This window comes from Sylvia atricapilla, chromosome 20, assembly GCF_009819655.1.
Source record: "Sylvia atricapilla isolate bSylAtr1 chromosome 20, bSylAtr1.pri, whole genome shotgun sequence".
Lineage (NCBI taxonomy): Eukaryota > Metazoa > Chordata > Aves > Passeriformes > Sylviidae > Sylvia > Sylvia atricapilla.
The window spans coordinates 805745-833275 of record NC_089159.1 but is presented as its reverse complement, the minus strand read 5'-3'; the positions used below and the strand labels follow the sequence as shown (position 1 = coordinate 833275).

Sequence of the window (27531 nt, the reverse complement as noted above, 5' to 3'; positions counted from 1 at the left end):
CAGGAACGTAACAGGAGCTACCTGTGAGCAGTGTGAAAATGCAAACCCAGAGACAGTAATGGGAGATGCATTTCTATCTCATGTTTTTGTATCTTTCCCTGGATAAACCATTCCTAGCACATGCCAGCAAGGAATATCCAGCCACCAAACCCAGGCACTGCCAGTGTGTGATATCCTAGCACAGGCAGAGGGAACCATTTTGCTTCTTGATCTTTTTTTAACAAAGGAAAAAACGCAGGTGTCTGCTCCACTTCTCCTAGCAAGCCCTGACCCTGGTTCTCCAGGAAATCCTCATCCCCTTGAGGCAGAAAAAGGTTAGAGGTTAAGGTTAGAGGGCAAGGTTAGAGCCCAGATCTGCAGCAGTGTCACATGTGACGTCCAAAGGCACAATCTGAGATCCTGGAAGTGCCAGTGAGCTGCTTCCTTTGCTTTGTGACCCTCCTGGAAGGAGAGAAGGACAAGGTTCTGCTCCATCATCAGTTCCTGCCGTGCCACACCATCCCATTAACCCGCAGGGCTGATTCCTGCTCTGTGCATGTCTCCAGGCTGTTTGTGAGAACATTGGCACCTAGCCCCTGCAGGTCCCAGCAGCCCAGCTCTGCCTGCCTGGCTCTGGCAGCACAGCAAGTCCTGCCAGGCCAGCCCGTGCCCGGGACAGGATACATCATGAGGAACTCAAGGAGGTACAGACAGAGGAGGTGACACCACACCAGTGCTGGAAGATGTTCCTCAGAGCACAAGTGGCAACAGGGACCTTCAGCCCAGAGCTCAGTGAGCCCATGGACACCCATGGAGCAGCAGCTACTTGTTCATGAGTGTTTTGTTCAACCCAGGTCAGGAGAGGGAGTCGCAGCAGCTCAGGGAGGAATTCAGCAGTTGCTGTGGGCCACAAGCTGCAGGCTGACTTGGTTGTCCGTGGTCCCGGCCTGGCCCAGCCCAGAGCCAGGGCCAGAACCTTTCCCCACAGCTCTGCGGCCGCTGCCTCCCTTCATCTGCTGCCTCCCTCCGGCCACTGCCTCCCTTCATCTGCTGCCTCTCTCTGGCCACTGCCTCCCTCCGGCCACTGCCTCCCTCCGGCCACTGCCTCCCTTCAGCCACTGCCTCCCTTCATCTGCTGCCTCCCTTCAGCCACTGCCTCCCTTCGGCCACTGCCTCCCTTCGGCCACTGCCTCCCTCTGGCCACTGCCTCCCTCCGGCCACTGCCTCCCTTCAGCCGCTGCCTCCCTTCGGCACAGCCCAGCACACACAGCTCAGAGCCCCCCGGGGCTGCGGCTCCTTGCCAGGGCCAGCGCTGGGGCAGCTCCCAGCTGGGCCCCGGGGGAGCAGGGACAGCAGCCCGGGGAATGGCTGGGGCTGGGCCAGGCTGGCTCCAGGCCGCAGAGCAGCAAAAGCTCCTTCCCATACAGGAGCAGCTGGTCCACTGACCAAACTCCCCAGGGAATGCTCACAGCCCTGAGGCTGCTGCAGCTCTGGGAGCCTTTGGACACCCCTCCCAAGGATGCCCAGGCTGCCATTGCCTGCACTCCATCATCCTTCTGCCTCCCTGTCAGCTCAGCCCCTTGTGCCATTCTCACCTCTGCCTCTGCCTGTGTGTCCACTCCAGGGGCTAGCAGAGCTCTGCTGGCTGGGGCAGCAGCAGGGCAGCCCCAACCTTCCCCTCTCTGTGACACCACAGGTGCTGGAAGCCCCCACATGCCCTGCCTGGAGACGCTGCAAGGGAAGCAAGCGTCGGCACTGCCTCTATTCAGCACTAGTGACCGGCCATTGAGCAGCCCTGGCCCGGCCTGCTGGGCCTTCCTCTGTACACAGCTCCAGGAAGATCCTCTTTGGCAACCCCCACCAGGCCACAGGCAAGTGTCACATACACTTACACAGCTCCAGCCAGAGCTGACTGACAGGCGGTGCCCAGTAAAAAACAGAAACCAAACAAACCCTGGGGGCACCTCGGGAGTAATCCTGCCCCTCTTCTCAGCCCGGGGACATCTCTGGGCACCTCTGGGCTGCACAGCAGGGACAGGAGCTCCTGGAGCGGGGCCAGCCCAGGAGCTGTGAGGATGAGGAGGGACTGGAGCATCTCCATGGCCAGGAAAGGCTGAGGGAGCTGGGGCTGTCCAGCCTGGAGAGGAGCCCCAGCTGAGAGGGGCCCTCAGCCCTGGGTGTCCCTGTGTGCAGGGACGGGCAGAGCAGGGCCCAGGCTCCGCTCCAGGGCCCAGCAGTGGCACCAGAGCAACGGGCAGGGACTGAGCCCAGCAATTCCCCCTGCACAGGAGGCACAACTTCTGCCCTGGGCAGTGCCCAGCCCTCAACAGGCTGCCCAGGGAGGGGCTGGAGCCTCCTCAGCGGGGATATTCCAGAGCCCTCTGGACACAGTCCTGTGCCCTGTGCTCTGGGATGGCCCTGCCTGAGCAGGGAGGTGACACCAGTGACCCTCTGTGCTCCCTTCAGGCCTGGCCCAGCCTGGGGTTCTGTGAAGGCAAAAAGCCCCCTCAGAGCCGCTGCCAAGGGATGTGAACCACGAATAGAACATGTGCTGCTCTGTCCATCACTATCTTCTATCCAGCTGTTTTTTCCCAGGGTTGGGTAGAAATCCATTAGCACTTTTTCACACTGGGTCACTGCATCCCAGTTCCATTCCCCAGCAGAGGATTCCCATTTGTCCTAGCCAACATCCCTATTGCTTGGGAAAATCTCCAGTGATTTAAGGACAACAACCAGGACAAATTCCCAAAGTTCCTCAGCCTACAGAATTTGGTCCAGTCTCCCTGAGGGAAACAAAACAAACCAAATACCTAGAGGATCCCAAATCATACTGTGCCGGATGAGAGCCCACAGACCATGGGTTGTTTTCTTGCTCAGCATATCTGGTTAAAGGTACTTTGGAAAAACCATCAACTTGATACCAAAATCTCCAGGGATGGAAAATCTTCCCCTTCCCTCCTAAGCTGGACCCTCATCACTGGTTTGCAACCCATTCCTCACTGGATATGGATTAGAAAGCAGCAATGGCTGAAAGAAACATCTTCCAGCAGAGATACCTCATCCTGATGATGATTCACAGCCTCAGTGCCTGCTCCAAGCACTTGTCTATCAAGCCAAGTCACCTCTCAATCACTCTCACAAACTCAAAGCTGTCAGAGGATGAGGCTCCAAAACTCAGACGTGGTGTTTGGGAAGGGCACAATCTAAATTGCACATGCTCATATCTTTCCCTCTCCATTTAATTTCAGGGGTAGAGGATTCAGGACAAGAAACAAAGGGAGCCTTTGAGAGTCCACCTGCTGTTTAACACAAACTCCTCTCTCAAAAAGTGCTTCTCAGCACAAAAAATTTAACATGGAGATCATTTCAATAAGAGCAGTTCTAGAAAGGATTAAACTTGCTCCAAGCAGCAGTGGACAAAGGCGGGGGGTTCATGTTGTTTGCTACAGAGAGAAATAGCACAAAACCTTTTTATCTTTTATTCCTGGGCTTCCTTTGAAAATGGATGTTGCAACTAATCCCCTACATGTTGGATGAGGCTGTCAGATCATCCTGGGAACAATTTGTTATTAAATTCAGTCTTTTACTGAGGCTCAAGAACTTTGTGCAGAAGTTCAGTCAAAAGCATGAAATCCAGCATCAGCACAACTGGGCCAAGGCCAGGCTGGATGGATGGGGCCTAGAGCAGCCTGGGCTGGTGGAATGGATCCCTGTGGGCTGGAATGAGGTGAGCTTCAGGTCCCTTCCAACCCAAACCATTCCAGGATTCTGAGCTTCTATAACCACCTCACTGGGACATGAGGTTTGAAGCCCATCTTTGCCTAGGCCCTCCCATATTTAACAAGAACTGGGCTTTGACTGGAGGAAAGAGAACAACCAAGCCAAACATCCTCTCTCCTTTCTCACTTAATACCATGTCCTTCCATCTTCCTTTCTCCTGCTTCTCAGTCTGGATTACCAAACCAGAGGATTATTTTGTCACCACCCACCCTTGCAGCCCCAGGCAGAGAGGGATCAGGACAAGCACCTCCCAAACGCTACAAGGGTGACCTCAGCAGGCATAACTTGTGTTCCTATAACTCCCTTTGCCCACTTCTATTTTTCAGTGTGCCCAGCTCAAAGCTGCCCATGACTGCTCAGCAATGACTCAGATGAGCTGCAGTGCCAGCTCCTCTCGGCCTCGGAACGACTGAATCAGCCTGGAAGGTTTGTCAGGCACCAGGAAAAATTGGGACTTGTATTTGTTTCCAGATAAATTAACATCACCTTCCCAACAAAAGGCAGCAGCATTCCATACCCAGCCTGGAAAAGGGCCTGTATTTCCCAGGAATTCTCAGCCACCACCTCCCATATTTCACAGTCTCACAGAACAACTGCAAGTTCAGGGCAGGGCAGGTGGGAGGGGAACAGAGAGGTGCTGCTGCCCAGGAGCATTCAGAGGTTTGGGTACCAGAATCCTGTGTTTGGTGAGTGCAAGGACTGTCCCCTTTGCTGGCACTGCTGGGGCACCTCCAATCCAGAGTCAGTTTTGTGCCCCTCAGGACAATGCAGACCCTGAGGGACTGGAGCATGTCCAGGGAAGGGAACAGAGCTGGGAAGGGGCTGGAGCCCCAGGAGCAGCTGAGGGAGCTGGAAAGGGGCTCAGCCTGGAGAAAAGGAGGCTCAGGGGGGACCTTGTGGCTCTGCACAACTCCCTGACAGGAGGGGACAGCCGGGGGGGTCGGGCTGTGCTCCATGGTTAGGCACTGGAAGGAGCTACCCAGGGAGGTTTGGAGTCCCCACCCCTGGAGGTGTCCAAGGAAGGCCTGGATGTGGCACTCAGTGCTCTGAACTGATAATAAGGTGGGCATCAGGCACAGCTTAGACTCCATGGTCTGGGAGGGTTTTTCCAACCTCAATGATTCTGGGATTAAGAGAAAACCAACAAACAGCAGCTTCCCAAGAGTTCCTGCTGTCCCTACATGTGATGCTGCCTTGTGCAGCTGAGCAGGGCTGGCAGAGCAGGGTTTTACCAACTGGAACAACCATTAATTGGCTCTTGCGTTATCAGTGTTTCAAGGACCCTTCAAAGTGCAGTTGCTTGGAGGAGAAAATGCACCTGCTAGTGGAGCTGCTCTCTCCTCTCCTCTTCACCTTGACCAGGGTATTTTTAGCTGTATGGACAGACTTGCCAATACTTTCACCTTCAATTGTTTGCAAGGAAACTTCTCCCAGTAATGAACACTCAGAGTCAAGAGAGGCAGCAGGAAAGAAATGATGGGCAAAAGCAACTTCCCAAAAGGCTTTTTCAGTATTTTGTGCCTTCAGTACTTTAGCTCCCCTTCTTCCCACAGATTTCCCCGCTCACCGAGAATTTAGTTTGCACTTGATTTCAGTACCCTCAGAGTTTTGCCTGAAGTTTTGCACAAGAGAGCTGTACACCCCACACAAAGCACCTGACCATGCTGCCCACGTGCCTTTGCAGCAGAAAGTGCCACTCAATTCCTCTGAGTCTCACAGATCCACTAATCTAAGTTCACTTGGCCGAGAATGGTCCAACACTGTCATCTGAGAAGGAAATTTCATTATTCCAACAAAACCTTATTATTCAAAGGCAACAGTCTCTCTTGGCTGTTTGTCCCAGCAGGTAACGTGTCAATGTCTGTCAGATCAGTAAACAGCCCTGGCTTCTATCAGAGCCCAGGAGAAGGAGCAAGAGAGGCAGACATGCTTGTGAGGCACTATTCTTATCCATTCTTCTGCTGCTGGGCCCAGAATAGCTTCATTAATTACTCCAAAACTCACCTGTCACACAGAGCCTGAGCTGACACCACCCCAGGGCCTCAGGTCACTGCTCAGCTGAGTCCAACACACACAGGGCAAAGATCCCCCCCTGCTGCTATGCTCAGATTCCATGGGTTGGATCAATCTTCCATAAAAAAAGCAGATTTCTCTGCAGCAGGAGGGTGACAGAGCAACCAAACTCCAGCACGCACGTTTTAAATGTCCTTTATGTGCTCCATTTCAAGGGAGCCTCTGAGAACCAGAGCAAAGGAAAACAGGGGATTTACAACTCTTCCCTGAATGTCCAGCTTTCCTTCAGCAGTCTGATTTTAGTGTAACCCCTTTGTTAGAAAATCTACTATTTGATAATCTCTTCATCCCTCACAGCACCTTTTATTCACAGTGTTTACTGCCCCATTTGACACACTCTGCTCTGGAAAACCACTCAAAACTGCTGCACTTCACAGACCTGAACATCCCAACAACAGAAATATACTCCAAACACACCCAGAACCCACTCCATGGTCCATCTTAAAGCCTCTCAAGTCTTCTACTTGTGCAGAAAGTAGAAGCAGGTAAGGTGAGAAGAAAGAAAAAAGGTGTGGTGAGCCAGCAAAGTACAGAAGGAAGGAAAATGTCATTTAAAAGTCCATTCTTAAGTGGGTACCTTTTCAGCCAAGGCCTTTAAGCTGTCTAGAAACCTCTGCCAGAAGTCCTTGAAGAGGGGTCTGTCAATCCTCCTCAGGCTCTCCTTGGTGCTGGCATCCACACTGACATAGAGCTGGGTCACAGGCTCCAGCCTCCTGCAAACAGAAAAGGGAATTGCTGCTTTAACAAATCTGCTGCTGGAGTTTGTGTTCTCCTACAAAAGCAGGAACAGGAACTGGACAGTATTTCCAGGGAAAGTTCATCTCTGCCAAGTGACCAGCAGCAGCAGCAAGGTGTCTAAACAAACACCCCAAAGGCTGAGAACTCACACACACAGCCCTTGGCTGACAATTTCATTGTCACTTCCTCCCTATACCAGGACAGATTTTACTCCACTGGAGCTGTAACACATTGGTGAAAGGCTTCCCAAAGGAAGGGGTTCAGGTGAGGCATGGAGAAGTTCTGCCATGCACAAAGCTCTGCCCTTTCTCCATGACCTATTTGGCCCATGGAAAAACAATCCTATTAAAAAAAAAATGGACAACAGGAGGAATTTCTCCAGGGAAAGGATGGTCAGGCACTGGAAGGGGCTGCCCAGGGAGGTTTGGTGTCCCCATCCCTGCAGGTATCCAAGGAAAGGCTGGACGTGGCACTCAGTGCTCTGGGCTGGGGACAAGGTGGGGATGGGGCACAGCTCGGACCAGATGATCCTGGAGGGATTTTCCAACCTCAGGGATTCTGTGACCCTAAATTCAGCCCTAATAATTCAGCCAATTCCTACTGCTGGACATTCTGAACTCCCCTGACCTGTAGCAGGATCATTAATGACATTTTTGAAGAGATCTCAAAGCTGTTCAGAAAATAAACCCCCACACAAACCACCACTCCTTCCTTCTCTCCTTCCACTGCCAAGGCTCTTATTCCACAGAAATCCTGGAGCAGAGCCTTTCTGGTCACAAGTGCTGGTCCCAGCACCTGGGAGCCCAACACTGGGAAGTCCTGAAGGAATTAAACATCCTGTGCTGTGGGAAGAGCCTGGGTGATCCTTTCCATAAATGCCAAGGGAATAAAGGAGAAGCAGCAACACCACAGTCCATCAGCAAAAAGATCAAAGGGATTAAGAACAACCTAGAAAGGAGATCCCTCAGAATACCAGGGATCACTGAGGTTGGAAAAGCCCTTCAGTATCACCAAGCCCAGCCTACGCCCAATCCTCACCTTGTCACCAGCCCAGGGCACTGAGTGCCACATCCAGGTCTTCCTCGGGCACCTCCACGGCTGGGGACACACCTCCAGGATGGAGACAAGCCCTTTACACTGACACAAGTAACCAAGGCAGTGAGTGTAACACACCCACCCCTCGTGGCATCTCCCACCCTGGGGGCTGCAGGATCAACAACCATGTCCCAGCATACCACAGAGCTCTCAACATTTGGGGACTGCCTTTTGGGAGTGTTTTCTGTCAAGTCTGTAATGAGCAGGCACCAGTCCCAGCTTCATTTGGTTCTCTAGAGAAGATGACAAGAAATCAGAAGCCATTGTTCAGCTGCCAAACAGTGCCACCTAAAAATACACTGTCACCCAAAGGTGACAGAGGGATACCAGAGTGAGACAGACCACGGCTCTTTGTGTCCAGAAAAAAATCCACCTAATGTGGACACTCAACCAACCATTGGAACACATTCTCTCTGTGTGTATTTAGACAGCAAAATGAAATAATCTAGAACAAACTGAACGTTTCAGGTTAAAATCTCAGTTTTGTAAACAAGTTTGTCAGGACTGGCAGCCCAAAGTCACAGACTCCAAAATGACCAAATGTTCTGGGCCTAAGTGAATTGAAGTGCTCAGTTTCCAGGAATACTGAGCCAAACTCTTTCTTTACTCAGTGCTGTCTTTGCTTAATTAAAAGGAGCCCTAGTGAAGATGGAGCAGGTGCTTCCCAAAAGAGGGGCTGAGAAAAAACATCTCTTCTCAAACCTAAGGACAGGCAGGAGCCCAAGTCACTGTCAGCATGGGGGAAATGAAGGAATAAGAAATGATCCCAGGGAGGGATTTCAGTACCAAACAGGAATGGTCCAAAGGGCTCAGCATGGTTGGGAATCGAGCCTGAGTGAGCTGGGCACATTCTGCCAAGGGGGAACAAGGAGAGAGGGCAGCCATGGGTGTAGTGAGATCAAGGACTCAGACTGGTGTTTCTGGGACATAGCTCCAGTGCAGAACAGCAGCAAATCCAGCTGTGTGGTATCAGGATGGATTTTGGGTGTGAATTTTCAAGCTAGCTCAGACACCTGAGGTGAAATTCAGGAGACCAAATGCATGGCATTTACACATGGACGTGGACAGAAATCCTGAGCTGAAATTTTCAGCTGAGCTGTGCCACCCAAATAAATTGACTTCAGGCCTCCAGCTCTGAGGTGGCTTAATCAGGCAGGCAGGACAGAGGAACAGGACCAGGAACACCAACACCAAAAATGAGCATTTGCTGGTGAGCATTAATAATCATCTCATTATTGGTATGATTATTGATCATAAAGGCAAACCCACACACAAGGGTTGTTCACACAGCCACAGATCAGACACAGGAGCCAGGCAGGGGTTCAACAGGAGCTCACCTGGTGTAAAACCTCCCTCAGTTTATTGTCAGCCTGGGGCAGGTGAAGCTGCAGTCCAGAGAGGAAGAGGAGAGGAAGGCACAGAGGGCACTTGCTGGAGCCCCTGGCCTGAATCCAGCAATACCCCACACCACGCTGCCCTCTCCCTGAAGGGGTTGGGAGTGATCTTAAAGCTCAACTCACCATGGGCAGGGACACCTTCCACTGTCCCAGGCTGCTCCAAGCCCCAGTGTCCAAACTGGACTTGGACACTTCCAGGGATCCAGGGGCAGCCACAGCTTCTCTGGGCACCTCTGGACCTCCCCACCCTCCCAGGGAACAATTCCTGCCCCATATCCCATCTATCCATCCCTGCCCTCTGGCAGTGGGAAGCCATTTCCCCTGTGTCCTACCCCTCCATCCCTTGTCCCAAGTCCCTCTCATCTCTCTTGCACCAGAGGTCACCCTGCCTATTGCAGGATGAACTTTTTAACTACAGCTCCTCTGCTGACAGCAGTGACAGAAGTGAGCTGGGTGCCTACTTCAGTTCCCATATTAAGCAAATCATCTGCTTTGATGAGCCAAGGATCAGTTGCAATTTTTAAGACAGCAAGACTAGCATTTTATCCCCTTCATTTTTGTTTCTTTTTAAAAAGATTCAGCAGATCCAAAAAGTGCAGCTTCAAAATAGAGTATGTGCTCTCTTTTTAAACTGCTATATTTAGGAAAGAGCAATTTCTATCTACCAGGCACATAATACATGACTTAAAGTAACTTGATTACACAATTATTCAATCATTTGGAATGCCTTTGTAGTGTATAATTACTCACTCCCAAACTGCCTGTGCTCCTCCCTCAGTGCCAGATTCAGACCATGAGGAGTGCAAAGGAAGCTGTCCCAGGAGCACTGACACAGAGGAGGAGCTGGAATGAGCTGGGTGACACACCAAGGCCACCCTGCCACAGCTCCAGGGCTGGATTTGCTGCTGTTCTGAACTGCTGGGATTCTGAGGAGCCTCAGCCTCGCTGGAGCTGCATCTCCCCACCTGCTGCACTTTCTTGCTACACTGCTTCAGACTTTGGTAACAGCAGCCTGGATGCTCCAAAACATCAGAAAAAGTGATTCTTTACCTTTGTAAAGACTCTGAAAGAGCTCATTAAAGTGTTTGGAAGATTTCAGTCAACTCCCTCTGAGGGAGGTAAAGTGGATCCCACTTTGCTGATGAACATGTCACTCCTCCTTATCCTGCTGGGGATGCTGGGCAGGACAGAACTTTGGGTTGAGCCTTTACAGCTGCTCCTCCGGGGTCAGAACAAAAATCAACCCCAAAAGGCAATCTCTGAGCTCAATGCCCTGCAGTGGCTGGCAGAAGGACAGAAGTTATCCCTGCCCCAGGCACAAACCACAGCTCACTCACTGCTCCCCTCCTGCCACACCTTCAGAGGTGCCATATTCCATCTTCTCTGCTTCTACAAGCAATCACGGTTTCTTTAGAAGGTACAGAAAAGAAAATCAAACTGAGGGGGAGAAAGGGATGAGAAGGAGCATAGGGAGACTGAAGTTAAAATCAGATGCTGAGAGGGATTTTCCATTGTGCTCATGCAGAGCTGACTCTGAGGGACCACTAAATGGGATCAGGACACAGGTCAGCACTCCAGTGTTTCAGCAGAAGTTTAGTAGGGATTTCCTGCAGCTCCTACCTGATCTCCTCGGGGAACTGAGCGTTGGTGACCAGGAAGGTGGAGATGCCATGCTGGTGCAGGAGCCTCACAAAGCGGTTGATGTGTGGGTACATGATTGGCTCTCCCACCAGGGACAGGGCACAGTGCTTCACTGCCAGGGCCTCCTCCAGGCGAGCTGCCTTCACTCCTGACACACCTGGAAAGAGGAGAACAGCCCTAAATCAAAAGTGGACAGGGCCCTGAGCAACCTGGTCTGGAGGAAGGTGGCCCTGCCCGTGGCAGAGGTTGGAACAAGATGATTTTAAGGTCCCTTCCAACCTTTCTGTGGTTCTGTAACAAATCCCCCTTCCAAACATCTGTATACAAAACACACCCTGACACAAGGAGGACTGAGAAGAGCAGCTGGAGCCCTCCCAAAGCAGAGGGGACCAGGCCACAGCCAGGGAGCAGCTCTGCAAAACCTGGAAAGCAGCAGCACCCAGAGCCTGGGGCTGGGTGTGCCCTGGGCACTGCTGAGAGCATCTGAGCCAAGATGAAACATTTGAGCCAAGCTCTCCACTGCTGGGACCTCAGGGATGCTGCTGAATGCTGAGACACAAACAAACGCAGGGCAGTTCAATGCCACTTCAAGCAGGTGTGTTAAGAAAACAGCCCAGCTCATGGCTGTGCTGCTGCTGGTCCCCATGGGCATCCAGGAAAAGCTCCTCCTGGAGGAGCCAAGCACAGCTCCCCAAACATAGCAAGGAACTAAACCCAGACTGGAAACACAGAACATGCAGCTCTGCAGAGGATGTGATCAAAACAAAATCCAGCACATGGCACGGTCCTGAACAGCCAGAGACCTTTCAGAAGGAAGAGGAAAACACAAGGAGCTCAAATGTAGCGTCCACGTGAAAACACCACCCGAGTCCCACTCCTGATGCCCACGGGAGGGAGGGGGAGCTGGATGCTCCTCCAGCACACCCACACCTGACCAGGTGCTCAGGACCCCAGATGAAATCACCTGCCTCCAAACAAACCTTTGTTCCAAATCTGTCAATTCACATTTCCCTGACGTGCTTTGATGTACTCGAATCCTATCTGAGGCTTTAGACTGGGGGCTGGTCTGTTTTAAAGATAAAAAACAAAGCGTGGAGTGTGAATCCAGGTCCTCAGCTCTCCTCTCGTTGCCTTGACGCTGCAGTACAGAAAATTACAGCTCTGCTGCAAAGCCCAGATAAAAGAGGTATTTGTGGATATTGCTCCAGCCTCACGTAGCAAAGCTGGTTTGGAATCAGAGCAGGGCTCAGTGCATTTTCAGGCAGCCAGGCTCAGTCCTGAGGAAGTGACAGGACTAATGGTTATTCCATAGAAACCTGACAGCACTAAATGAGAGCTTTATTGGAGAAGAAAGCAGCATCTTCAGCACATGCTGAGACTGAAGGACTAAGTTTCATATTCCTAAAACTACTGCAAGTCAGTTTTGAAATTAATTAATTTCTCTCTCTCAGCATTTTGCATCTGGACTCTCATAATTACCCTGGCCAGCTTTATAAGCAGAAGAACAAAATCCCAACATCCCCTAAAGTTTTAGTGGAACTTTCCAAAAACAGTTTACACCAAACCTGGCCCATCCACTCAGAGGAGGAAGTGGGTGTGTACACAACCATTGGAGCACACAAATCACCAGCCAGGAAGGGACAAACTGCCCAGGACTGGTGTATTCCAGGAGGGTAGGGACTCTCCTGAATCCCTATGGCTGTGCTCCTGCCATCACCCCCCAGCAGAGCACATCTCCCTGATATTCTGGGGAAAAAAAAAAAAAAAAAGGAAAAAAAAAATGCTGATTCCAGCTGCTCCACTAACTTGGGAAAGGAGAGCCTGGGGGACAGGGAAATGAGGGATCTGCTCCATCCACGCTGGTCCATGGGTACTCCAAGGATTTCCTAGAACAGGTCATGCATTTCTCTTTGGCTTTTTCCCTATATTATCAGACTCCCACTCTCCCATTCCTGAGTTATGTTTCCATCCTGTGTGTGCCCTTTGCAAGGGCACAGAGATTTACAAGTCACTCCCCAGAAAAATGTATCCATCAAATAAACTTCCCAGGCTCACTCCCTATCAGTGAGGTGTCTCTCCATCATTTACTCCAAGAGAGAATTATGGGGCTTTAATGGCTGTGCTCTCCAAACCCAGTACAAATTGTGGCAACACTAAAGCAGAAGATGATTTATCATCACCTGCAGGCACCAGAGTATACAGGGCTATCCTGTAGGGTATCCTAAAGGATAAAGGGACATAAGAATTCTGCTCCTTCAAAGCAAATCTCATTTTTACTGCCATGGGTTGAATGAATAAAGCACCAGATGAGCTCACCAGTTTCTCTGACCCATGGAATGAATGTGTGGATGGATCTGCCTGCAAAGCTGTGGGACTGGGACTGAAAAGAGCACATCAATTTACTCAAATAGCTCAGGGAAGTACCTGAGCAGCAGCCCCAGATACTCCAGCCCTGAGGACTCCCCAGCTAAGAGTCCTAACTTCCCATGGTTTGATTCCCCAGAAGCCCAAACAGTCTGCTCTACCTCAGGGGCCATGGTCCAACCCCTCAGCCCTGCTGGGACACCTCTGGAGTCCCTGTTGGTGCCCAGCCAGTGCTGCAGGATCAGACACATTAATGTTGGGATATGGAGATGGAATCCAACCATCCAGCACTGCAAGGTCACCATTAACCCGTGTCCCCAAGCACCACATTCCAAACAGTTTGTAAATCCCTCCAAGGATGGGGACTCCAAACCTCCCTGGCAGCTGTGCCAGGGCTGGACAGCCCTTTCCATGAAGGAATTGTTTCCAATATCCACCCTGAGGCTCCCCTGGCCCAGCCTGAGGCCGTTCCCTCTCCTCCTGTCCCTGTTCCCTGGAGCACAGCCCGACCCCCCCGGCTGTCCCCTCCTGTCAGGGAGTTGTGCAGAGCCACAAGGTTCCCCCTGAGCCTCCTTTTCTCCAGGCTGAGCCCCTTTCCAGCTCCCTCAGCTGCTCCTGGGGCTCCGGACTCTTCCCTGGACACAATCCAGTCTCTTGCTGTCTTTCCTGGAGGTGCCCCAGCAGTGCCAGCACATGGGACAGAGCCCAGCCACAACCTGTCCTCCATTCCCTAAAGCAACCAGGGCCACCTCACTGCTCCAGCAGGTGGTTCCTGCGGTTTTGCTGTTTTTTTTCTCAAAAATCAATCCCAATAAATGCCCCTGGTCTCTGTGCAGAGCTGCTGGGCCAGCTGGAGAAGCCACTCCTGTTCCTGCCCAAGGCAGCTCCAGCCCTGGTACCACATGCTGGGGACTCTGGTCTTGCCAGAGCTGAATCTTTGCCTGTCCCTGGCTCAGTTCACTCGCATTGCTCCTACTCAACTTGGCTTTTGCTGCTTCCTTTCTAACAACATTTCCCCACACACCTGAGGGAAGAACGACGTAAAATTCACTAAATGGAACAGGAGCTCCTGGGCTTTTCTTACCGATTTTTCTTCTCCTTAATAAACTTTAACTCACAGCAGCCGGGACAAGAATGTTGCCATCTATCACTAGAAAAATAAACCAGTTTTTCTTTTCCTACTTTACAGCACAGTTCTGGTCCAGAGCTTTTATTTTTTCTCCTTTCACAGTTCCAGGTCAATGGTAACTGTGCTCAGATGCACAGGCACATTTCGAGTAATATTTATGCATTTGTTTAACAGAAAATAGGCTCCAAAAAGAGAGAATTGGGATGTCCCTGATAGGCCCCCTGACACTTCAGCAGTATTTCAGATGCCAAAACATCTATTCACAATCGTTCCCTCTCCTCAACCCATTTTGGGAAGACAGCAGGGTCAGGGAAGGAGAAGGTTATTCCTCAGTCCAGGGTGATAATGGCTTTTCTCCAGAGACTTGAAAGCCTCCAGAGCTGGAGGGTTCCCACCCCTCCAGGTCCCACCCTGGCTGAACAAGCTCATTTTGATGTGTAACTTGACTCTCCCAAAGAGAAACCAAGTCTCTTGTCCCTTGTTCTGGGGACAGGGACAACAGACAGGTGGGACTCCCAGCATGGACTGATCTGAGGCTGTGGGTCTCCTACAGAACTTCCCAGTGCTCAGAACCATGGAATAAAGGAGGTTGGGAAAAGCCTCCAGGATGATCAAGTCCAAACGTTCCCCCAAGTACTGCCAAGGCCGCCACTAAAACTGTGACCCCGAGTGCCACATTGACATGAATTCTGAACATTTCTAGGCATGGAGGCTCCACCCCTGCCCTGCAGAGCTTGTGCCAGGGCTGGACTCCCTTTCAGTGCAGAAATTTTCACAAAATCCAACTTGAGCCTCCCCTGGCCCAGCCTGAGGCCATTCCCTCTCCTCCTGTCCATCCTTCCCTGCACGCATTGGCTCAACCATGATGTTTCTCCAGGTGCCTCTGACATAAAGCCCTGCCCTTAGAGTGTCTCTCACCCTCCCCAAACTCCCCAGAAAAGCTGCTGAGGGTGTTTCAGTACCACCATTCCCTGGGGCAGGGGATGTTTGACACAGTGCCAAAGAAACCCCAGGCTTCCCTGGAGCTGCTGCTCCAAACTAGTGAGGTGAGACGAATGAAGCCCACGGGGCCCTAACCTGAGCTATTTTTTCACCCATTATCCAACCGCAGAGATTGAGACAGAGCCGCTCTGCTTTGCTGACAGACGGTTTTGTGCCTGTTACATCCTGGATCCATTGGATTCTCTTTGAGCACAGCCAACTTAAACAATCGAGTTCCCAAAATGACAGCCAAGGCTAGGGCTCATCTTGCACGTTTTATGGCTGTTCCACTCCATCTGTGGTGTTCACAGGCAGCTGGGGAGAGCAGAACCCTGGAGCTGTCCTACCAAGCTGGCAAGCCCTGCCAGCACACACAGCTGACCTTGGCAGAGCAACTAGACCATCACATTTGGGAAATAAAACCCCCAGCCTTCTCTATAGTTATAGACACAGAATATCAAACTCCCAGGGAATTTCAGGGGGAAGCAAGCTGCAGTGATTTCTAGAGGTGCTGTGGAACTGCAGCTTCAGTCACAAACACAGGTACAGAATAATTCCTGAAAATCAAAATCCCCTGCTTGCTGCTGTTTCATTATTAACGAGACAAACGCAACCCAGAAGTTCCAGGGCTAACACAAAGCTGGGTATTAAGGCTGGCAGTGTATTTTCTATAAGGGAAGAGGCTGATTGCTTTTGCTTCCTACCTGCCCTCACTTTTCCAGAGGAGCCAGGATCCCTCATCATCCAGGCTGGCTTTAACCACTGTGGAAGTCTCTGTGCACACCAAGGGAAAGGATTTGACAACTACCAGGATGCACCAGAGGCAACTCCACTCTACTCCCTCCAGGCAGCAGCACATACTCAGTGGCTGAGACTCACTTCAGAAAACATTAAATGTGCCACAGCAGTTTCTTCTCCCCCATCTTCATGATACCCTGAACCTCAGGCCTCTTTCCCATAGGACCAGAACGTTCTCACCTCTTCTGAAGATGTCACTGCTGGTTATCTTCTAACAGCATCAGGGGTGGGGACAGAGGAGAAGTTACCTTTGAACTGCTTGATCATGTTCTGGTGCTTCTCAATGGCCTCCTGCAGGATCACCTCAGGCTGGTCCATCTTCCACCGCCACTCGGTGCCCACGGGGTTCGTGTGGTGTCTGAGGGAAGAGGGGACAGTCACTCAGTGTCACCTGGAACCCACCTGGAGAACTCACCTGTCACCTGGGGCCTTTGGCATCAACAACATGCAAAACAACAAGAAATCCCCAGCAACTCCTGCTGCTGCCCCAACCTTTGGATGTCACCTCTTGAACGCCACTCTCACACCCCTCTCTTCCAGGCTATGGTCTCCCAGAAGTAAGAATGGGCCTTGTGGATAATATTAAACTTTATACGCCTATTTTCAAGCACAGGTAAAAGGTTCCCAAGCTAAAATAATGTCTGCAAAAATCTTTGTAAAGAAAGGGAAACTGGTTCTGCCTCCTCTTCTGCTCACAGCTGCACAAAGCTCTGGAGAATGGTCCCAGGCCATTTTTGGTTCCATTTCAAAGGTACCAAGCACCACCCTGAGGACAGGATTTCTTTCTACCCCGATGTTTGTGTGGTGCTCTGGTATCAGGACAGATGGGAACAGGCTCCTCCAAACCCCCTGAAGACAGCAGGAAGTCTGCATTGTACCAAGAATGCATTCCTGGGGGATCTGGGTCATCTCCCAGATTTTAATCCCTCTGACCCAAGCAGGTTGCAGGGGAAAAATCCCAAATCTTCCATCTGAGGAACAGCTGGGTCACACTGGCTTGGGAAGCCAACCTTGCCTGCAAAGGATCACTGTCCCTGTATTTCATTTTCTTGGAAAACAGCAAAAGCCAACCCAGGTAAATCAACCCAAGCACCTGGAAGACCCATGGATTCCTCCTTTCTTATTTTATTGGTATGAGAGGATCATCCAGGCCTTAAAGACCATTAAGGATTACTATCATTCACTGATTAAGGAAATCAGTGAAATTTTGTGGGTTTGCCTCCTTGTTCTCTCTACATCTTTTCCTGCTTCATCCCAAAATATTCTCCAAAAGTCCCTTCAGTTTTTCCCTACCACTCACCCTGCAGCCACAGAGTTCATTAGGAGCAGCACATTGTGCTGGGTCTTTCACAAAAGCTCTTGGATTAACTCACCTCTGGATAGGAAAACAAGGCCAAGCAAAATATACTCCTGAAACCCCATTTTCCAGCCAGGTGACCTCTGCTACCTTCACCCCTCTCCATCATCCCTGGAAGTCAGTTCCCTCTCAGGGAACATCTGAGAGATTGCAGCTGCCTTCAGCCTTCCAGCTGCAGGGGATTAGGACAGGACTCCCAGCATCTAACAAAGGACAGGGAAGCACATTTCAGGATGAGGGGGCTGGTCCAGTCATCACCAAAGGCTCCCAATGATTTCTGGAAAAGGGGAAAGTGATTCAAACTGAAAGAGAGTAGGTTTGGTTTGGATAGCAGGAAAAAAATTCTCCCTGGCAGGGTGGGCAGGGCTGGCACAGGGTGCCCAGAGCAGCTGTGGCTGCCCCTGGATCCCTGGCAGTGCCCAAGGCCAGGCTGGACACTGGGGCTTGGAGCAGCCTGGGACAGTGGGAGGTGTCCCTGCCCATGGCAGGGGTGGCACTGGATGGGCTTTAAGGTTCCTTCCAACCCAAACCAGTCTGGGATTCTGGGATTCTCAAAGTGAGAAAGACCTGCAGCTGCACACTCTGACAGTGCTCAAATACAAACTCCAAACCCAGGCTCAATAAAATCAGCCTTTTGGCCCAAACATTTCTTCATCCACTTCAGGAGCAAAGATTCAAACACTGCTCTCAAACTTCACCACCTCAAGAATCCTTTAAGTCAAAGCAGCTTTCTGAATTTCCCCTTTATTTCCTCATCTGGCAACACTGAAAGTTTTCTGAATGTCAGCTATAAAAGGCATTTATAAAACTCTTCCACATTTAACTGCAAAACTTGTACCTTGTATATTTAATAGGGCCAGCCAGCAGGAAATCAATAGGCTCTGGGTGCACCCTGGACAGCTATTAGTGTCCAACAGGCCCTGCATTTTTAACACATCACACTGTTTAATAAACACACCAGGTCAAGTCTACAGAGATGCTTATTTGGCAAAAAGGAGGCTCTCTGCCAAGAGGAGGATAAAGCAGTAATGCCTTGGGCTCAGGAGATTGCTCCCCGACTCCCAGCACAGAGAGAATTCCAGAGTCACCTTCCCATTCCCCCCAGGCTCTGTGACCTCCCATCATCCACCTTACTGGCTGCACCAGTATTGAGCAGGAATTCGTGTCAGGGATTCCTTCCTTTCCAAAATAGCACAAGTAAAATGAAATCTCACCCAAACCCACACACAGCAGAAAACCTTGATTTTAGCAGAGATTCCAGGTGTGAAACACGTTTGGTTTGCTCCTTCAGAGAGACACCTCAGTGCCACAGCCCCACAGACTGCAGAGAACATTATGGGAAGCTCCTGCTGGCTCCCCTGGAGTCTCCCCATCCACCCAGCCTGTTCCCATCCAGCTTCCCCTGCAGGGTCAGCACACCTCTGATCCACCAGGAGCAGGGGACAGCATTCCCAGTGTCCCTGGCAGGTCCTGGGAGCCCTGTGAAGGTGCAGCTTCCCCAGGGCTGTGATCTGCCTCCTCAGTCACTTGGGGGCTATGTTAATAAATCAGCTTTTGCTTTATACATTCTCCAAATGGTTATTAAGAAGCTCTGAGGGCAGATGCAGCTCAGCTATAAAATATCATTTACTGCAGGCATTGACTGACCCAACGTGATACCTGGTGGGGAACAGGAAGGTGAGGAAGTGCTGGTGGCAGTGACATGAGAGGACAGAGCACACCATTCGCAGGGAGAGCAGGAGCAGAATAAAAATATGAAGAATTCAAGAAGCAGTCTCAGTGAACCCTGAGAGCCAGCAGAGAGATTCCAGAGGAGAAGAACTTAAGGGAAAAGAAGTTCAGGAGAAGTGGCAGTTTTGGAAGCTCTATTAAGGCAGAAGTGCAAACTGCAGCAATAAAAACCAAAGACAGAACAACAAAATCAATCTGCTCTTCTTCAGCCCTGTGAGCCTCCAGCAGCAAACAAAAGGAGGAGACAAAAACACAGGGGCATCAGCAGAAAGTGGAAGGCAAAACATCAGCCGTGACCAGGAAAGGACACATAAAATAGATCACAAGGACTTTCCCTGGAATGATGGGAGCAGAAAGAGGGAGACCACAAAAACAGCTTGGCCAATGCACAAGCCAATCATGTTTAATGTTCCTGCTGGTACGATCTGAAACCTGGCTGTACCTTGTCTTCTGCACCTCCTGAGAGCAACAAGAGGGCCCCAGATTGGGCTGGGCAGAGACTAGAACCAAGAATCTGAATGAAGTGCTTTCCCCAGAAAGGGTATAGTCACCCTGGAGCAGGCTGGATAAACTGGCTGACAGGATCAGAGGGTGCCAGGGCTGGCTTAGACTGGATATTAAGGGAAATCTCTTCATGGAAAGGGTTGTCACAGGGCAGTGGTGGAGAGGTCTAAGGGCCCCATGGATGTGGCACTTGAGGACAGGGTCTGGTGGCCTTGGCAGTGCAGGGGAAACAACTGGACTCAAGGATATTAATTTTCCAACCAAAAGAATTCTGTGATTCTCTTCCAACTGAAACCTTATAGATGGAAGATGCCCCATGCTGAAAAGCTCATCCCAACTCTGAGATGCTCCCTCTTTGAAGAGCAGAATCTCCTGAAAGGCAGGTGATGCTCAGTATCCTGCGCTTGTGTCCACCCACCCCATCCCTAAACCCTGCTCAGCACAGCTTCCCACACTATTCCAAAACTCACTTGGATGTCAAAAGTGCAAATTCACTTTCAAAGCCCCCAGTCACTGCCCCACATCAGTGACTGCTGGACCTGGCACGAGCCCCTGTAGGGATAACCAAGGCCAGCATGGACATTTCACAGCCCATAATCTGTTTATATTCACTACTGAGGCCATGAATTTGGGAGCTGATTGTAGTAAGCCCCAGGATGTCCAAGAAGTCCAAGTCCAGGAGAACAGAGAGAGTCTCTGAGTTTTCAGGCTCAGCTTCCAGGTGCTCCAAACCTTCAGTGTCCACTCCTTTGATATCAATACTCCCCATTTCCCTGAAGAATTTATCCTCTGGAATCAAGTTACTGAGGAGAAGCTTTTGTTTTCATCTGTTTTCAGTTTCTTCCTAATTTTTTAATGACGTTAAGAACTTCTCCTGCAAAAGACCATTAATTTTTAATCTCTGTATTTTGCAGGGTTTACTGTGATGCCTGGCTTTTGGCCACCCACAGATTTAGTGTCTGAATACAACTTCAGTTGCTGTCTACAAGCAAAACCTGAAACCTCCAAGCACAGGTATAAGTATTAAAATTACAGCAGAAGAAATACGAGCCAATTTCTTCACAGGATATTTCACTCTGTCTGGTTTCACTCCTCCTCAGATGCAAAAGTAATAAACCCTATTAATTTAAATCTTATTTAGCTGTTCCATTTCTCCACAATAATTGATTGGGCTTTGGACACTAAGCCAAAAACCATCATCAAATCAGGTCTGCCTGGTGCCTGTGCTGCAGGGAGATGTCACAGAGCTCCGAACCCACACTTGCTCTAATTGATTAAAAGATTTGGTCACTTGCACATTTCCATTTAGGCAATTAAGCTAAAGAGACACAGTCCCAGTGAGAGCAGCTGGGAGCAGGGATGGAGAGTGACAGACTCCCTTGGAGGATAGGATTATGACTGGGGATGCTGCAGTAATTAAGGTGTGGGGTGTCCCCTTCAATGCTTTTGATGGAAGCCTCAGTGCTGCCTGGGGGGACACCAAACAATCCACCTTGGAGAATCGCGGAATAGCCTGAGATGGAAAGGACCACAAGGACCACCCAGTTCAACCCCTGGCCCTGCACAGACACCCCAACAATTCCACCCTGGGCATCCCCAGGGGCTCCTGGAGCTGTGGCAGCCTCAGGGCTGTGTCCATTCCCTGGGGAGCCTGGGCAGTGCCCAGCACCCTCTGAGGGAAGAGCCTTTTCCAAAATCCTACCTGACACAGCTCCACCTGTTCCCATCTCCCAGTCTGCTTTTCCTGTCCCCACAAAAAGCTGCCACATAATCCTGCATCCCTAACCTCTCTGAAGCAGACAGGCAGGGAAGCACGAGCCAGTGAGGGGGCCCTCGCAGCTGTGAATGCTCCCAGGGACAAGGGGGACAAGGAGAGCATCCAATGCAGAGTGAAGTCACACCTCTGACAAAACCTGAATTTTCTGAGGGTGTTTCAATACTGGCTCCAGCCATGTGCTCCAGCAGAGGTGACTGCCCACAGCAGGGGTTGGAACTGATGCCCTTAAAGGCCTCAACCCAAACCATTCTGTGATTCCATGATTACTGGTTTGGGGCCAAAATGTGCCAGTCAGGACCAGCCAATTCCAGTGATATCCAATTCCCAGGGAAAGCAGCTGAACTGTAGCATTTCTTGCCAAAGTGAGGAAGAGAGAATAAACCAGTTCCTTGGCCTTTCCTTCAGCCATCCAGGGAGAGGATGGTGGTTGTGCAGTTGGAAACATTGGCAAAATCCATAAATGTCAACATCCTGAAAGAAGAAATCAAGAAGAAAGAATCCCAGCAGCTTTATTTGCAAGGCAGCATGCAGAGCTGAGGAGCCCAGCACAAAACCTGTATGAACAACATTCTGCCAGCAGCAGATCAAAACTGGGATTTCACATGTCTGCACCAGCACAGATGGCACCTGCTGCTCAGGAGCTGCCTTGTTTATCCTGCCCATCCACCAGGGCCTGCACTTCCACTTCAGTCCCACACGCTGAACAATCTTCAAGGTGTAGGAGATAAAACAAGAAGTACAGAGAGGCCTGACTGCAGGGTTTGGGAGCTGGGCTGGCACAGGATCAACAGGGATTGGGTGTGGCAAGGAGGGAGCAAGATCCCTCTCATAGCATCAGGAAGACTGCAGCAGCTCAGGCACAGGAGCTAAAAGCAGTTCTGGTTTAAGTCAAGCTTAAGGTCCTGGGATGAGCCCCAAACTGAGCCTTACATCTTCCAACTGAAACCTTCCAGTTTCCAGGGGAGGCCTGAAGACAGCTGCATTCCATATGGGAGAGTCCAACATCTGCCACCCACCTTACCCACAGCAGGGAAATAAATGAATCAATGCTAAACCCTCTGAGCTCAGTGCCCTGGGAAGCTGTTTCCTTCCACTCAGTGATTCAGGTTGTAGCCATCAGGAAAATCAGCACTGCAGCACTTGTTGTCATCAGGCTGCTGCTGCCAGATCCCTCTGAAGTGACAGGTGACAGTGACAGCATGATGAGTTAGACACACAGGGAACAGTGCTACCTTCTCTGGGTCTCTACACTAATGGACTGATCTATCAATTATTGATAAATCTGTACTGTCTCATTTATCATTTTCTGCACTCCCCAGTTCACACTTGCTGGATTTCCCTGATTCAACCTATTCCACATCCAGGCCGCTGCCAGGAAGTCCTGAATGAGGGCATTTAGATGAGAAACTGGAAAATGCTCTGTGGAGCAATGCTGGGAACAAAGCCTCTCATCCTGACAACATTCTTGCTTGTTCTTTAGCATGTACCTTGTGTGTGGGGACAGAGGGACAAGCACAGGCAGGGCAATGTCCCTCCCAGCACAGTCCCACTGCAGGACTCCATGCACACCACGTGGAAAACAGACATGAGCAAAAGGTTTCCCTTCCCAGTCACTGCCCTGCTCTGAAGCAAAGCAGAAGCTGCACAGTAAAGGTACCACTTGCTGCCTCCTCCCCAGCCAGGGTATGAGGAAAGCCCATCCAGAGCACCAAGGAACTTTGGAGCAGACTCCCAAACGCAAACTGCAGAAGATGCCCAGTGTCCAATGCTCATATTGAACATGGGAGACAGCATTTAAGAGCCCTACAAGTTAGGGCAGTCCTTTAGATGCTCCCATGAAATGTCTGCATTATTAAAACATGATGACTATGAAAGATAATTAGAGGCACTCAGAGAAATTTGGTTGGTTTTGCATGGAAACATTATCACAGAATCCCAGAATGGTTTGGATGGGAAGAGACCTTCAAGCCCATGTCATTCCACTCCCTGCCATGGCAGGGACACCTTCCACCGGCCCAGGCTGCCCAGGGAATACTCACTGACATACTGGACCACCATCTTCCAGGCTGGGGGATGGAATGGGTGTCGTTGGCAGCCTGGGGTAAGGTGTAAGTCCCAGAAGAAGTACAGCTCCCATGGGATGATTTAGCAGGGTGGAAGACAAAAGAGCTCAAAACACAACCTCCCTGTCCTCCCACTCCAGGCACTCTCACGTCACTGCTGGCATTTCTGCCGAGCCTCAGCCTCTTCCCAATCCCACCCTGCACTCCCCCAGCCTGGCACACACCTCCCTTGGAAGCCCAGGCAGGAGTGAGTGAGTAGTGGTAGAGAAGCTTGGATCCAGCACAGCTCCCTCCCTTCAGGAATTCACCACCAACAGGAAGTCATTGAGTTGAGGACAGATTGTCCAGCCTAGAGAAAAGGAGGCTCAGGGGGGACCTTGTGGCTCTGCACAACTCCCTGACAGGAGGGGACAGCCGGGGGGGTCGGGCTGTGCTCCAGGGAACAGAGACAGGAGGAGAGGGAACGGCCTCAGGCTGGGCCAGGGGAGCCTCAGGGTGGACATCAGGAGGAATTTCACCATGGAAAGCATTGTCAAGAATTGGAAGGGGCTGCCCAGGGAGGTTTAGAGTCCCCATCATTGGAGATGCCCAAGGAAGGGCTGGACATGGCACTCAGCGCTCTGGGCTGGTGACAAGGTGGGGATCAGGCACAGCTCAGACTGGATGATCCCGGATGGTTCTTTCTACCTCAGTGATTCTAGGATTTATCAGCTGCTGTTCTTGGAACGCAACCATTACTGAGTGATCACTTTTCACTTGTTTAGAGCAATGGAATTGGTGGGAGTGAAGCTACTTTAAATATGGAAAATGGTCCAATTTCCAAAGACACTGCCATTGCTCAGCACCTGGGGGTGTGCACACCACACAGCCAGCCCACACTCCTCAGAGCACAGCTGGCTCAGGGACAGCTGCCTGTGTCCCACACAGCCCCCACCCTGGCCAAAGCCCTGGCTGCCTTACCTCCAGCAGAAGACACACTTGTTGGCACAGGCCAGGCTGGGGGTGGCCTCCATGCAGCGGTGGCTCTCAATGCCGTAGAAGGTGTGCTTGTAGCAGCCTCCTCGGCCCCGCAGCATCGACTGAGGGCAGGGAAACACACAGCATGAGAGTTAAAAACCCATCTGGGGTCAGATTGAGGGCAGGGGAACACACACACACACACACACACACACACACTACAAGAGTTAAAACTCCCCCTCTGGAGCCAAACTGAGGGCACAGCCGTGGATCTGCTCCCTTCAGCCACCTGTGACTTCAGTTCCAAGTCCAGCAATGTCCTGAGCAGGCCTGAGGGACACCAGTGCCACCTGCCCCGAGAAACTCCCAGCTCCCTATAAAATGTGACTCCTTACATTGCAGCTTGACTGCATTTAGGAGGTCAAACTCATCCCTGTGTTAGAGGAGAAAGAACTTTAAACCACTCAGTCCCTTCTCTGGCAGACTCCAGCACAACAATGTGCTCGCCCACAGTTTTTCAGACTCAGCCCATGAAGAGCAGGTGAAGCCTCTTGAGCTGCAGGAAGTGTTCCTGGAAAAGCTAACTCAGGAGCAACAAGGATCCATTTCAAGGCTGTCCTACTGAACACTCCATTCTTTTCATTTATCTGGCAGAGTATTTCTTGCAGCACTAAATTAAACAAATGTCCTGACCTTATAAACCCTCATTCACAGCCGACAGTGGCTCCAGCAGGATGCTGCACTTCCCTTCGCAGCACAACCACAGCAGCTTTCCCAACAGGATTCAACTCCTATTTAACATGCAGGCAGCTTGCAGAAAAGGCTGTCTTTCATTAACTCAGTTAAATAATAAAAAATGAGAAAGAAACTTTACTACTCTCAAGAGAAAATCTGAAATGTAACACAGCAGCTTTTAATCTGCCTTCCTCTTCCTGGAGAGTCCTGGTGATCCAACAGAAAGGAACAGCAGGGAAAAACCTACAGCTAATCCCAAGCTGGTTGTACAGGTGGAAGATTAAATGACATGGAAAATGCTGTTGATTCTACCCATTCTTCAAATGATAGAGACTTCGGGAGATTGACAAATTCAGGAGAGCAAGTTATATTTGGCTTTTCCTAAGGCAAACAGACTCTTCCTGAAACATACAGGGTTTCTGGTTTTTTCTGGGATTTGACAGAACCCAATCTTTTCCATCTGAGATGCCTCTATGAAACTCTACTTAAGGCTGATCCTGCCAGTCCTGCTCCTCCTCTCCTCTGATACAAATCTCCACAAAGGCTCCTGAAGACTTTCACACACTGGTGTGAACCTGAGGCAAAGCCATTGCCTGGAACCGATTTCAGCTCAATTTATTAGAAGACTTTACATCCAATTCCTGCTTAAGCTAAAAATAGTGTGGGCCCATCTAAGCACACAGAGCTGCTATTTATTTTGTGAAATGGCTTTACCATGCTGCATTAAAGTCTAGGTCTTTCATAAAAATAGGTTCTCTGGCTTTCTCAGTCACGACGTTGAGGTTTGGCAAGTTTTTCTTTAAACATTTTGTGATCATGTCTGCCACTAAAAATGATAGAAGAGAGAAATGGGTGTAAGAGTGACCAGCAGAGCAGCAGTGGGATCAATGCATGCTACAGCACTCCTGACAGCCCAGGGTGGGCTCTCAATGCTGCTCAGGAGAACAAGGCTCTTGACCAAACAGTTCATTGACACCAGGCACTGCAATGAAAACTCTCTGCAGCCCACCATGGGATGGCATCTAAGGGCTCTTTCAAAATGAAACAAAGTTAATCCTGCAGCAAAGGAGAGCTCAGACAGCAAGGACTGATCACTGCCACAGCACAGGAATTACGGGTGTGCTGGTATCTTAACAAGGTGCTGATTCCAGAGGTTCCCATCCAGGGATGCTCAAGGGTGCAGGAAGTTGCAACATGGTGGGTGAAGGGTCTGGAGCCCCAGGAGCAGCTGAGGGAGCTGGAAAGGGGCTCAGCCTGGAGAAAAGGAGGCTCAGGGGGGACCTTGTGGCTCTGCACAACTCCCTGACAGGAGGGGACAGCCGGGGGGGTCGGGCTGTGCTCCAGGGAACAGGGACAGGAGGAGAGGGAACGGCCTCAGGCTGGGCCAGGGGAGCCTCAGGGTGGATATTGAGGAAAATTCCTTCATTGAAGGGATGGTCAGTTCCTGGCACAGCTGCCCAGGGCAGTGGTGGAGTCCCCACCCCTGGAGGGGTTTTACACTGTGGGTGTGGCACTTGGGGACATGGGGCAGTGGTGGCCCTGGCAGTGCTGGGGAAATGGTTGGACTTCATGATCTCAAAGGTTTTTTCCATCCTTAATGATTCTGTGATCAATGTTGCTTCCCAAATGTACAACATTAGGGACCTGTGAGCTCCAGACGGACCAGCCAAGGACAGCTGAAACTACACCCACGCTGAAGGGGCTGCAGTTTGTTCTCCAGGGCTTTGTGCCTTTACTGGGAATGTTTTTAAGTCTGGAAACTGCTTGAAAAGCTACTGAGTTCCAGCTCCTCCAAGATCCACGTGCAAGGCTGGAAGGAAGCAGCATCACACAGCTGTGCTCACACCCACAGACACTGTACACAACCACATCCACAAACACCCCACAGAGCAGGGAAATCATTAACAACAGTGAAATCAAACAACATCTCCTCGTGGAAATCTGATCTGATAAATGCTGAGAACCAGGGGAGCCCTGACTGTCACAACCCATCCCCAGGACAGGGGCTCAAACAGTCTCATGTGCCTGTTCAGGTGTGGCAATGGCTGAGTTATCCCTGTCCCACAACCTCACACCAGGGACAGAACCCTCCCACCTTTCCCTCACATGGATTTCAGTAGGCAGAAGATGTTTTAGCAGCAGAACAGCAGGAAAAACCAGAAAAGGATGTTCCCAGCTCTGTGCCACAACTGCATTCTCACTCTTTGCAGAGGGATTTTAATAGTTGGAAATGCAAGGTTGTAGTTTGGAAGATGGAATTTGGGTTTGTGCAAATAATAGCACATTTTAAACTGATATTTCATCAGGAAATTGGAGTACCTGAGCAAGTCGCTAGCTTTGTTTTTATTTATGAAATAAGAAAAGGAAACAGATCATACTTTTGTCCATCGGCAGAGCTTCACCCCAGAATGGCTCCCAATGAGTTTATAACC

The 27531-nt window shown here is 50.6% G+C and overlaps 1 protein-coding gene across 2 annotated transcripts in view; it reads right to left on the bottom strand.

Annotated features, from left to right (window-relative positions):
* TYW1B (tRNA-yW synthesizing protein 1 homolog B) overlaps positions 1-27531 on the bottom strand; it is a 91289-nt gene that overhangs the window by 35448 nt on the left and 28310 nt on the right. For both annotated transcript variants that reach the window (XM_066333121.1, XM_066333122.1), the window contains 5 exons: positions 27478-27530; positions 24368-24486; positions 16224-16333; positions 10683-10860; positions 6410-6545 (listed from right to left, as the gene is read on the bottom strand). In XM_066333121.1, the coding sequence (XP_066189218.1) occupies positions 6410-6545; positions 10683-10860; positions 16224-16333; positions 24368-24486; positions 27478-27530 (596 nt within the window). The remainder of the gene's footprint in view (positions 1-6409; positions 6546-10682; positions 10861-16223; positions 16334-24367; positions 24487-27477; position 27531) is intronic.